A 13,248-nucleotide genomic window follows, 5' to 3' on the forward strand; every position below is an offset into this window, starting at 1 on the left:
ACTGACAAAACAAGTTGGACTTTTTCCGGTTTTGTATCGTTCGCCACCTGGTGGACATAAGAAGAATGACCTTTCAACACAGACATCAATATTTCATTGTGAGCCCCACCGCCATAACTCAACTCTATGGAGGACTAAAAGTGCCAAAATGAAATATATAAATATATAGGAATGAAAATTTAAACATTTTTTTAATTATTTATGTATTTCATAAATTATTTATTTATTTATTTATATATTACCCATTTTAAATAATTATTTAATTATTTAATAACACATGCATTTAATTAATTAAATAATTATATATTTATTTATTTATTTATTTATTGATTTATTTCCAATATTAAATAATTGATGACACATTTAATGATTTAATTAATTATATATTTATATATTTCATTTTGGCACTTTTAGTCCTCCATACAAACGAACCACTATAACCAGTTACTATAACCACACCCCTATTCCACTAGAAACGCCGAAAACTGAGGATTAATAACAACAAAAGCACACACAATCATTACACGCATTATTATCTGTACGGAAAGGTATAGGTAAGTAGCCTACACTCAATTTCCCCCCAAAATAACAGACTTCTTTATTCTCTCAACTAAACTTGTCGCTAACTCATTCACTAAAGGAGTCGGCCTATCAGTAATATCAAAGTAGTAGCCTAAGTCTGTCAGTAGTTTTAGTAATAATCAAAATCATATCAATTACAAAGCCAATGGGCAATGATGGCATAATGCATGATATCATGAGGAGTTAAAATTTCTGTAGCTATGGAGCCAGACCCATACATGATTCAAAAGCGGGATCAGTAAAATCTTAAAATCAATTATATTGCCTAAGTAACCGGAAGCCAATGTAGTGAAGCTATTGGGATGGTGAACATTGTCTGTTAATATTTACAGTCTATGGTTAAAAGCAAGAAGCCTATAGCTGCTGCATGCTTGACCAATTGGAGTCAATTTAATTATGGAAAGGAGGAAATTACAGTACTCTTATCTGGAGAAGTGTGGCTTCTAACTTATAAAATTAACTCTATTTTAGGTGAATCTATAACTTAATTTTTTTCTGAGAAAAAAAATCAGATTACATCTAATCAGAGTACTTTTCTAAAGTAATGAGATTAAATTAATTAATTCAGATTTTCAGTACAGAATTTCGGAAAGCTGCCCACTTTGCCAGGGTGTGCAGAGGGTTACTTCTCCTGCAACCTTTCTTCACTCGACCTACACTCCCTGCTCTGTCTCTTCACTCTCCCTGCTCTCCCCTAACTCGCTCGCTTCACTTGCCCTCTTTTCTCTCTTCACTCTCCCTGCTCTCCCCCTGACATCTATCACAATGGATTCGAACCCAAAGCCATCTTGTTGGAAGGCATCTGTGCTAACCACCACACTGCTGTCCCTTACACTGTTCCAGTTATAAATCTCCAGTTCATGTTGATATTCAAAAGCAACGTTAAGACTCTTGGGAGGAAGCTCCACAAAGGAAGGTTGATTCTTTTTCAGTTAATTACAGTAGTTTAAAGGCACTGTCCCATTCTGGTGAGAGAAAGCCAGGGTATCAAGGCTACACAGGGAAAGGCCTGTAGGGAGCAAAACAATCCAGGCCAGTCTGGGAGGTGTGATTAAAAAAGGAAACCAGCTATTCTGGGTCTGAATCCTTTACAGGGACAGAACCATCTCACAGAGGTAAGGCCCTGATAGTCATTCCCTGTCCCATGCCATTCAGTAACATGTCCGTACATGATATCAAAGTAAGATGCTCTCCAGAGATACAAAGGTAGAAATAAAGTAAAACTTTAAACAATACCTAATTATTGATAACCTATCACATGTAGATATGCAATAATGACTCTAGATGACTTTATACAACAAATTCTGCCATAACTATGAAAAACTTTGACTTAGATGTCATTTTATTGATTTTCTGGACTGTCCGAGAGCTTGTCATTCTTTACCTTTGTTTAGTTAGTTTATTCCTTGGTTTTGTTGCTTAAATTTGTTTTCCTGTTTTATTTTGTCATTTGTATCATTATGTGTGTATTTTTATATTCATATTCCTGGGTTAAGTTTTTAGTGTTTTCTGGTTTATTTTGTATTTTCCTTCCTCATGTAATTCAATTTCCCGGGCTAATTTTTCTGGTCTTGTCTTCAGTGTTTCCTGTTTTACTTTGTAGTTCTTGTCACCAGTGTTTCTTGTCTTGTCTTACTTCCTCCCTTTTTCTGGTTTCCCTCCATTATGATTGCCCTCCCCAGTTCCACCTGTGTCTTGTTTGTCACACCTGTGTCCAATCACTCCTGGTTTGTGTGTTTTACCATCTGTGTCAGTTTGTTGGCAGACTTCCCTGTGGATCTGTTTTTTTTTTTTTTTTGGTTGGATTTGATCTCTGACTTTTGATGGACTGGAAATAGTAGGCTCTACTTTTGTTTTTGCCTTTTTGATCTTTTATTAAATAAGTAATTTTGTTACACTGCTTTGGGTCCTCCACCTCTGTCTTTGAAACTCAGACTTGTGACAGAGAAGTCTTGCATCAGAAGTATTTTCATTTTTGTATTTATTCAAACTATTGCACATTAATTTTTGCTTATTGCACAGCAGGCCCCCTTTCCAGTAGGGGTAGAAGTCATGAGAACTTTCTTTAAAACAAGTACAGCCCTATCAAAACATAAAATAGTCTGTTTCAAATAAAAATCGAACTTTCACTATCCTGGATAGAAAAACAATCATGAGTATTAAAATGAACTGTTCTAAGGACTCAATTTACTAGTACTTGATGGAAACTTATCCTAATTAGCAGACTGCCCATGGAGCCACAATATTTCACATCTGCATCTGGCTCACAAGACAACTCAATGATACCGTATGAAATCCTTACAGACGGGTATTGGCGTCCTATAATGCTCACAACTGACACACTGTGTCATATCCCAATGTTCAGACTAAGTTATATTGTTCTTTTTTCAATACTTTCACTTTTTCTTAGAGCTACTGACTTCCCTCTCATTTCAGGTTCTCTCTGCTGCCCTCGTGTGTCTTCCACCTGTTTCACAGTCCTCCTCAACCCTACTGTGTCAGTGTCTTGGTCCCAGCTGAAGCTCATCACTAATCAGCCCAGCTGTCTTCCCTTGTCTTAATTACCTCATGTATATTTAGTCTTTGTGCTCCCTACTTTCTGTGCAAGTTTGTCTCAGTTCCTTGTGTGAGTAGCGTTCCAGTCTTTATTCTACGTCATAGATCTTGTGAATGACCTTTGACTCAATTTTGGACCTGTTTTTGTCGAGTCTGACACACTGACTCAAAGATCAAATCAGCCTGTTAAGTAACACTTTGAAACTATTTAATGAATAAAAGACCTCCTTAAAATGTTTTAAATGAAGGAACAATTACTTATAGGGGTAATCTTTGTTGGCCATGCACCTCCTCTCACCAACTGGAGCTCTTGTTTTGCTGCTGGGTGATGGGTGTTGCGTGGGGGGGCTGGTCACTTGCTTCTCTGGTGGCCCAGTCCAGCCTCACCCCTCAGTGCCTTGTCGGAGTTATGGTGGTAATTGTTACAATGTATGTAACATTGTGGTTAAGATAATCGCTCATACACTTATAGTATATATTATACTGCCTTCATAGTTTTATACACCATTGTCCTTGATATTTATCTAACTTGAAAATGTTGTAACTATTTTAGGCTATCACCATTATTCCTATTTCCTTGTATATAAAGTAAACTGTAAAATATTACAATATATTTATTAAAGTGCTCTTACGTACATCAACAGCACATAGTAAAATAAAATATAGAAGTTATTATATGATGACTGTTGAGCACTGCCTCCTGCTCTGGCCTTGTATTAAGTATGACTTAAGTATGTATTTCAGCCTATGTTTGTGTAGCATGTTAACTAGACAGAGTGTAAAAACGAATTTCCCCTCGCGGGATCAATAAAGTATAAATTATTATTAAGTAACATCGATTATATAACATCTACTTCTATTCAAACAAACATTTATTTATACATTTATTCTACAACATTTTCTACACATTTAAATCTGTTGAAGTAGTATAGATAAACAATACTTTTTACATGATGTTCATATCTGTTTTTACCAAAATTATATAAGGAACTTTTTGCTATTTTATGACTTAATGTGAGTCTTTTAGTGTGAATGTTTGTATGTTTTTATGTTACTGAGACTCAACAAAAGTTAATTTTCTGTCACTGTGATTAATATTTTGAGTCTTTGAATCTTAAACATTGAGACGTATAGATCATTTCTTATGTATCTATTTCAAGTGTATGGAGAATATGTCTACACAGAGATGATTTAACAGATATGAAGAGAAAACGTAACAGAAACATGTATAGATGGGTGAATGTTTCAGCTATTTCTAAGCTGAAGTTTAGCTGAGCTCTAACCTGTGTTAAACTTTTCTGGTTTCTACAGGACTCATTTGGGGCTAGCTGTGTTCATCCATGCTTGCTATGATTTTTACACCACCCATCTTGTCTCCAGAACTGTAGGTTTCGTTCTTCAGGAAAAATGCGACAAATAATTCTGAATAGATTTCCAACAGAGTGAGTCAAAGCTCAGGTTTTTTAATATTTGTTTGCTCAGTAAAGACAGAGGTGCCCAAGATGTGGAATGAAGGATAAAGAGCTGAAAACATCCGCTCTGGAGCTGATTCCCCTGTTGTCCTGCAGAGAGCTCAAGGACAGGGTATAATTTCACTCAAAGATCAGAGGGGCACTGGTTACAATAATTGATACCTTGGAGGTAGTGGTTGAGTTGTGCAAGAAAAGCTGCTGTACATTGATGTAATGTAGCTATTCCATGATCTCCTTCATTAGTGGTCTGACTTGAGATAAAGAACCGAGAACAGTGAGGCTATTTGCTGCAAATCATATTTTTCTATGCCACCATGGAGACCGGTTGCAAGTCAAAGGTAATCATTTCATTTAAAAAGTATCTAAATATGATGTGACTAACAGTGTAGGATCATTGCAATATTTATTAATTTTCTTTCTAAAAGTTACAGAGATGATTAAAGCTCTCATTTAACACTGTGAAGCCTTTGTACCATGTAATGTTTTATGAATTGGAAAGACTGTGCAGTGTGTGTTTTAGTCTTTAAGCCTATCGCTCTAATTTACTATCAATGTTTGTAATGTTATTCTAGAAGTGATCTTCCATTAGACAATACACATAGGTAGTAAGTAAGTAACTTCACACTGATGGCTTGTGATTTTTCCTTTTTAATAATAATGCCATTTTATAGATATGCAAGTGTAATACTGACAAGAAAGAATGTTAGATTTCTTTTAGCACTGTTTCTTGTTGTACTTACACCTTCTTTAAAGCAACTTGATTTATTTCTCAAGCCAGCTGGTTATCTCAGTGCACCGGTTCAATAAATGTATAGCATTTAACAGGTACCCCTACCCTTCCATTTTTGTGCTGTCACAGAGCAATTATAGTATGATGATAACCATTAGCCACCTGGTAGCGCCCCTATAGACTCCCTGTCTCCTTCTGGCACTCTTTAATCGCAGCTTTACCTGCTGGTTTAAAGGATAGAGTTTGCTTAAGTGTTGAAATGACAAACACTAAGCATGCAGGGAGACACACATGAAAATGAAAACAAAGACAGTCAAAACGTGTTTTAAAGCTGACCAGGGTATGTAGAGAAATGCATATTAGTCAGAAGTTTATTTTAACTGTTAAACTGTTGAGATCCACCATTACCATTTTTTTATCATTTACTTCCTTTAATAATCATTGATGTCGCTTGTAGATAATCTGAAGACTTTTTGTGTGATTTTAACTTGTCCACAGTTACTGGAAAACATTCATCTGTTGTATTTACACCACTTAAATCCTATTCCTGTCACAGTACTTGCTCCATGACATCTGTTTGCATGGCAGTGTGTGTGTTTCATTTATTTTCAGTTCAGAGTTTTTTTTTTTTTTTTTGTGAATGCTGAGTGTTCGCTGTGTTTTTTGCTTCCCCATCTCCCTTCCACCCTGTCACCTTCACTCTTCTTTGCTCACCAGCAATGGATCTGCAATCAACACACCTACCTGCGAACAACACACTGGCCCGCCATCAAGCAATCAAGTACTCCTACAAGAAGATTGTTAGGCCACTCGTGGTTTTGTCTGGGTCGCAAATCCAGCGCAAGCTTAGGCTAGTTTCCTGCCTTTAAGACTATACTATTTGTTTGCCTGCCTGCCTCAGCGTCTTACACCTGTTTTTCTTGTTTTCAGGGCAATCTGGCATCATCGCCTACAAAGGCCCGCCAGCCAGAAAAACTTCAAACAGGCAAATGCACCCTGAAACCAGCCTTTTCCTCTCCTCCGACACAGACTAAGGCGGCTGCCTCCCCATTACCCCCAAAGTACCATGGGTGCCCTCACTTGAAAGGTATGATGAGATCCCAGATTGTGTCATTCATTCCTCATCCAGTATGACCCTGTGTTTGAACAGGAGCCATTGCCATTTGAATCACATTCCTCATGTGCCTCCTACAAGGGAAAGACCTAGCCTCAGTAAGAGGTCCTCAGTAACCTGGTCCTACTCAGTCCCCCTTCAGAGGTGCGTAAGGTGTTTGATTCCTTGTCAGAGCTGGTCTCATCTGGCCCTGGACTTTGTCTCTGGTCTACCTGTCTCTGATGGTAACACTGTGATCCTAACTGTTGTTGATCAAGTCAGTAAATCTGAAAACCACCTGCCTATGCCTAGCTGCATCCTGCCAAGGAAACCGGAAGAACGTCTTCCAGGTCCAGGGCCGCCCTGTGATATTGTTTCCGTCCATGGCCCTCAGTTCACATCTGCTGTCTGGGAAGCCTTTTGCTCAGCCATACTGTAGGTGCCACCATCAGCCTTACCTCTGGGTTTCATCCACAAACTAGTGGACGAGCGCAGAGAGTGAACAAGAAACTCCAAAAGACTTTTCCGTTGCCTGGTGTGCCTGCTTCCCAGTCCTCCCAACTACCTTGGGTAGAATATGCCCATAATATCCTGCCATCCTCGGAAACAGATTTGTAACCATTCCAATGCCTGTGTTGTTATCAGCCACCGCTCTTTCCATCTCAGGAAAAGTCTTTCCATACCCCATCTGCTAACTAAATGCTTGGAGACATAGTATGGCCCTTATCTAAGGATCTGACTTTAAAATCTGATACCAAGAAACTGTCTACTAGATTCATTCATTCTACTGTTGAGAGAGTTATCAACCCCATGGTGGTCTGCCTGAAACTCGAGACAATTCCAACCAGAGATTTTATTGTTACTTGCAGTTGCATGCTGATACTGATACTGATGCTAATAGTTGTTCATTGCTACTGGTTGTGGAATGAAAACATTTACCTGTGCTGAAATTATTCAAATGGGAGCCATAATGAGCATCAAGATTGCCTTGAATTTGAAAGTTGAACTTGAAGTTTTTGAAAAAGATGCAACTGTTGGCCAGCTTGAGAAAACTTACTTGTAAGCATGCTACTAGCTGCCCAGACATGCTGGAGAGTTGGATAGATCACAAAAACGTATAAAAAAATAGGTTTGAGATTCTTCTTGAGTAGCTTGTCACCATGATATGAGTGTACTTTCAAATGTGTTTTTGTATTTCTTATTGAAAACCAAAAGACACAGAGGCCTTTCTGATGAGACGGAAGTTTATGCGGAGAAATTATTCCAAAATAGTTTGTCTCGTAAAAGCGTCATTAGTTTTTAGCATGTGCTGTTTTGTGTGTTTCTAGTCATTCAGAAATAGGTTAATCAATGAAACTTGAAAAAAGTGTTGTTTTGAGATTCCCCGGCTGCATTACATTAACTCTGTGTGAAGACAAGCTAGACCATGATTCCTGCATATTTCTTGGGGACTTAAACAGCAGTTGAGGCTGCCCCCCCCCCCCCCCCCTCTATTTTTGACTGGCTAAGACCGGAGTTAAAAGGACATATCCAGCTGTTTTGGGACAGAGGGTTATTTTTTTTACCTGCAAGGCATGTTTTAGCAAGAATCAGACTACTGTAGCAAGGTACATTTTGCAATAATTCATGAATTTATTCGATAAAACAAACAGAAAAAAACATGTTCTCTTATGGATAATTTTTTTTGGCTTATTGAGTATGAGTTATTTTTCCATTGATTGCTTCATCAAGGCCTATGACACCCATAGATAGATAGGAAAACTGATTGACTGTGCACCCAGTGGTGCCCTGCTGTTACAGAGTTGTGTACTGTGGCTTTACAAGGAGTCACATTTTGTTTGAAGTTGGTCTTTTACTGCTGGTTCATGCTCAGTGTGCTAATGAGCTCTTCCACGTTGCAACAGAAAATGGAAGAGGGGCGGAGTTAGGGCGACGTGTAGTTCAGTGGCCAATGAAAAGGGCCGTGTATTACCAGTAGTATTTATGAACAGTTATGTTAAGCAGCAGATTAGACCAGGACTGGGGAGATGCAACAGCAGGTGAGTAGGTTTGATTTTTAACTACTTCCAACATCAAGTTTAAAAGACTAAGTCAAGCTTTGTTTTGTACTATTTATTTTATTTGTTTTATCGGGCATCCTATGGGGCAGAAAATACCAACAGAAAACAATTTGAGGCAAATGATGAGGATAAGGTTGATGTTTATTTCGAAGGATGATTTGTGAGACATTTAGAGTGTATGGATAAATATATTAATAAATTACATCTGCTATAGGAGAAAAACTAAGGAAGATGCAGTCATAGATAAACTTAGGATATGAATCTTATTAGCAAGTAAATTTTTATTCCAGGTAGATATTTTCTTTGCACGTAAATATCTGAAACAGGTAGCTTATGTTATTGAGTGTGTGTGATACCTTTGGTGTATATACATTTTATTTTACTTCACTCTTTTTCCCTGAGCTCTGAACATGCATTTTGGATACTTGTTTATAACAGTTTCTGAAGAACAGCTTTATAACAGTTCTGTCGGACAGACTAACATATAAATAATATTTGTGTTTGTTGTTGTACTTGCAGATGTGGAGGATGATTTCCCAGGTGTCCCTGTTTAGGGCGCTATGCTGCCTGCTGTTAATGCCAGGTTATTCTGAGACAAATACTTATATACTAATGTTGTATTGCTTTCAACTGACCCAGATGAAGTAGTTGAAACCATACCAATAAAACGTTTAATATCATATGTAGTTGCCTCAAAATGCGGTGCAGAATGAAGTGTTTTGTTGTTGGTGTTATGTGTCTAACGCTGTCTTTTTTTTTTGCCTCATTCAAGTTTGGCTAGAAGCAACATCTCTGGTGAAAGTAAAGAATCTCGGAGGTATTTCTCAGCTTCTTGCATATTGTTAAAAAAAATCATTGAACTAAAAAAATGAAAGGTTTAGATTAATGTGTAATCATTTTACCATCACACTAGATCAGTGAACATATTTCCATTTGTATTTCACATGAGTTCTATTTCTACATACCACTGCTTAGTCTTGAAAGAAAAAAGCGATCCAAAACTTTTTTTCAATCATTGATTTACATTTTTTAAATCATACTTCAAATCACAAGTGGTTATTCTAATTTTTATTCCTGACACTTTATAACTTTACAGGAAGTTCAGTCAGCATTGACTCTGCTCAGGCTCACGATTTCTTGACGAACTCTCGACCTAAGAGGAACATTGACCCAAAGTGGCACAGAGGGAATCCTGATTTTCAGTCCTATTACCGCTTCTACAACAGCATCGGACACATCGAAGGAGTAAGTGGAAGTTGATTGGCTATTTTGATATTATGTGGTTCCACTTAGATTGCACCATTACTCTCAGATCTTCTTCCTCTCTGATTTGTTTTGCTGTCTTCCCCTCAGCTCTATGAAATCGACAGGATCCGGATGTTGTATCAGCAGATGCGTCACTTAGAGATAACCTATGGGCCAGATGCCTCCAGTTACCAAAATGTCTTGGGTGTGCTGACCACCACTGAAGCACCAACAACTACCACTGAACCTCCTCCACCTCCCACTACCCCAGCCCCCACACCAGACCCTCTGGAGAACGCTCAGAGGATCTATTTATGTCACCCCAAAGACCCTCTATGCAAACCTCAGATCGTCTACCTGCCAACAGGGGCTGTTCCAGTTTTGTGTGACCCACGCCGTAACCCCGCCTGCAGGCCTAAAACAGAGGAGGAGATAAAAGCTGTTGCTCCCCCAAAACCAACACCACCTCCTCCTGCTCCTCCCGCTCCCAAAAAGTCAGTCCCACCTCCCCCTCCTCCTCCCCCAATCACTGCTAAAGGTATGGAGTACGACTGTGACCCATACTGGGACCCTGACTGTCTCATTGATCACCCCCCACGCCCTGAGCAGGAAACAACAGCACCAGAGGCACCTGCTGAGGAAAAAGTGGTAGAAGAAGTAGCAAAAGTGGAGGAAAGTGCCCCTGCAGCAGCCACCCAGAAACCCCTTTACCCTTTCTTTGATCCTTATGATTTCAACCGGGATCTTTATAACCCCTTGAGTTATGTCGAGCCAGCTGCAGAAGAGTAGAAACAAAGTGCCTCAGAAATGAAAGCTTTCTATAAAGGGTCTGATGACAAAATGACATCACAAGCCCAAATAATAGCAGGACTTTGCACAAATCCACATTAAAACCAAAATGTTCAATTCAAACCATGTATCGATCGATCAAATGTTTATAGGACAGACATGTAAAAAATGTTTATATGCCTGTAATTCTTTTTCATGACAAAACACTGTTTGATTGGATGTTCTTAAAAAATGACCAATAAACATTTGTAAAGAACAAAACAGTTAAAAAGAATAAAAATATTTTGGTAATGGTGATATTTATGTTCTCATGTTTCATTTTATTCAGATTAATCTTTCTTACACTATTAGAATTATTTTCTTCACATAGTTTAAACAGCCACAACAGGTTACTTAGAAGATTACGAGTTAAAATATTCACGATACAAAATATACAATTTATGAAAAAAACTATATTTGAACTGACTACCAAATTCCACTTACATGTAACTCTCTCATTGATAATAATTCAGAAGTAAACTTTCTATTAATGACAAATTCTACCATCCACAGATAGGGGCTGGACCACAAGGTATTAAAGGGAATTTATGATAGGGATTGTTTTTTCCAACTGCTGTTTGAAATGTCAAGAATGTTTTTTTTCACTATTATTGTTGGTCAGATTAGAAAACTTTATTGATCCCCAGCGGGGAAACTCATTTTTCACCTGGTCAGTTCATTCACACAACAAACAATATCGACAGTGCATCACAGTACACAACAAGTAAATAAATAACAAACAATTATGAGGAATTATGAAGGTCAATTATGATTAGGCCTAAATTCGAGCTGCCTTCACCATTTCAAAGGCACCTTTTAACTTATCATTTAATATTTAGTATCTAGCCTACTTGCACATAGCTCTGTATATATATATATTTCTGTCTCGTTTACTGCACATAGTTCTGTTTACATCTGGTCACTACTGCACATAGTTATGGTTACATCTGTTTACATCTGTTAGTCCGATCACTGTCCACTCATATCTACTCATTTTATATTTTATATTATTAAGTTAAGTCTAAGCTTTAAGTTGTATTTAAATTGACACTTTATATTTAGGTTAAAATGTTTCGTACTTGCACTGTTGTTAATTTACTGCTCTGTGTGCCTTTGAATTGCCCCCCGGGGACAAATAAAGTTTTTTGAATTTGAATTTGAATTTTTCTTATACAAAATGTTTTTGTCTGAATGCAAAACTTAATTTGTATGGCCTTATTACCTAGTCTTAAAAAGGCAACTAGGCCTCGTAAGTAGCCTATGAATTGACAGAATATATCTACTATCATTAACTGTGTTGTAGATTTTGTGTGAGAGTGTGTTCTGTCTGTCCGCCAGATGGGGGCGGTAGTACTCTTCTCTAATTCCTGTTCGCCCACCGCCGAAGAAGAAGAAGAGCGCAGCGGGGTGAACTCCTGTCTCCTTCCAGCATCATCAGTCTTCTTCACCACCATCACTTCTCTGTGGACTTAACCCTCACCAAACTGCATTGTCTTGTTGGCTGACGACTTAAATCTAACATCTGATATCAGGTATTTACTTTGCCTGTACAATTGTGTCTCTTTTAAACGCATTGTTAAACGGGACGATAAAGCGGAGAGGGCGTTGGTTTCCGATGATACCGTTACTCTCGTCTTGTAACAGCAGGCCGGCTGCCATGGAGATTAGCATGCTAACACGGATAAGATAGCTGTCTCTGCGGACATTGAGGCCATTAGTTTGATTATAAAATACATTGTTTGACATTTGAATATGTTTGAAGCAGGATAATTTGATTAAATAAACAAAAACACAATGAAGAAAAACAAGGTGAAATGGATTTTTGTTGTTTTTTTCCATCAGTCAGTCTGACGGTGGGTGGAGGAGTGGGATTGGAGCTTTTCTGTTGTCCAATTGTTTATTGACAAACACAAATAATAAGACTTGGAAATGAACAATGTGTTTAAAGTTATGCTTGCTGCAACATAATTTATACTAAAAGCTGCTAGTTTTTTACTCATTGTATATGCATGCAAAAAAAAAAACAACAACGAGAAATTATATACAAAATAGTTTAAGGAGCAACTGAATAAAGTGGTTCTTTATCACCTAGGTTGATATCTTATCATTTGTATATTTTTGGAATAAAAAGGCCATTCATGGTTAGCCGTGACATAATGAAATAAAAAACGGATAGAGAGGACATTGTTATGAACAGCTGGCTTGGATTCACATGTTGCAGTATGACAGGCCCTGGGCTAGACGTCGAGGATTACACTCAGGATATTGGGATAGTTTGTAAGCTTGATCATCTTCAGGTCACAAGTCTGAGCACAACTTTCTTTACAAAAATATATTTTGTGGCGCTATGCAGACTGTCTAATGTGTCGTGAAGGCCTAAGAGCTGTTGAATTCGTGTTGCTATCTCAATAAAAACACTCACATCAAGTAATACCTGTTTTATCAGCTGTTGTATTTAACAGTCCTCTTTTTAATTCCTGTACTTTGTTTTAATTGTGATTTAATGTAAATTGTGTTAATGGTTTGAGCCTTGTCAACAATTACCCAAACCAAGCTCAGGGTTGTTTAATAGATTAGTGCTGGATTATACCGTTATGTTCGCAGTAACTCAGAGCAAAGAAAGGAATTAAATTATTTTAATATTTGAAAAAATGTCATAATTCACAGATCCTTTACTAGAGT

At 37.7% G+C, this 13,248-nt stretch overlaps 1 protein-coding gene across 1 annotated transcript; it reads left to right on the forward strand.

Moving 5' to 3' along the window:
• Nucleotides 1-8,442: 8,442 nt before the first annotated feature.
• On the forward strand, nt 8,443-10,824 carry and3 (actinodin3). Its single transcript, XM_061044395.1, has 5 exons — nt 8,443-8,472; nt 9,013-9,076; nt 9,266-9,310; nt 9,590-9,738; nt 9,847-10,824. Exons 1-5 carry the CDS (start codon nt 8,461-8,463, stop codon nt 10,525-10,527), a joined length of 951 nt encoding a protein of 316 aa, XP_060900378.1. The 5' UTR covers nt 8,443-8,460; the 3' UTR covers nt 10,528-10,824.
• Nucleotides 10,825-13,248: the final 2,424 nt, after the last annotated feature.

The sequence above is a fragment of the Labrus mixtus genome, chromosome 8, assembly GCF_963584025.1.
Source record: "Labrus mixtus chromosome 8, fLabMix1.1, whole genome shotgun sequence".
In the NCBI taxonomy this organism is placed as follows: domain Eukaryota; kingdom Metazoa; phylum Chordata; class Actinopteri; order Labriformes; family Labridae; genus Labrus; species Labrus mixtus.

What these genes read in the sequence shown, in the direction of transcription:
- and3 (XM_061044395.1), top strand. An exon ending in GAAAGTAAAGAATCTCGGAG is followed by an intron (nt 9,311 to 9,589) that starts GTATTTCTCAGC and finishes ATAACTTTACAG; the next exon opens with GAAGTTCAGTCAGCATTGAC. An exon ending in GCATCGGACACATCGAAGGA is followed by an intron (nt 9,739 to 9,846) that starts GTAAGTGGAAGT and finishes TCTTCCCCTCAG; the next exon opens with CTCTATGAAATCGACAGGAT.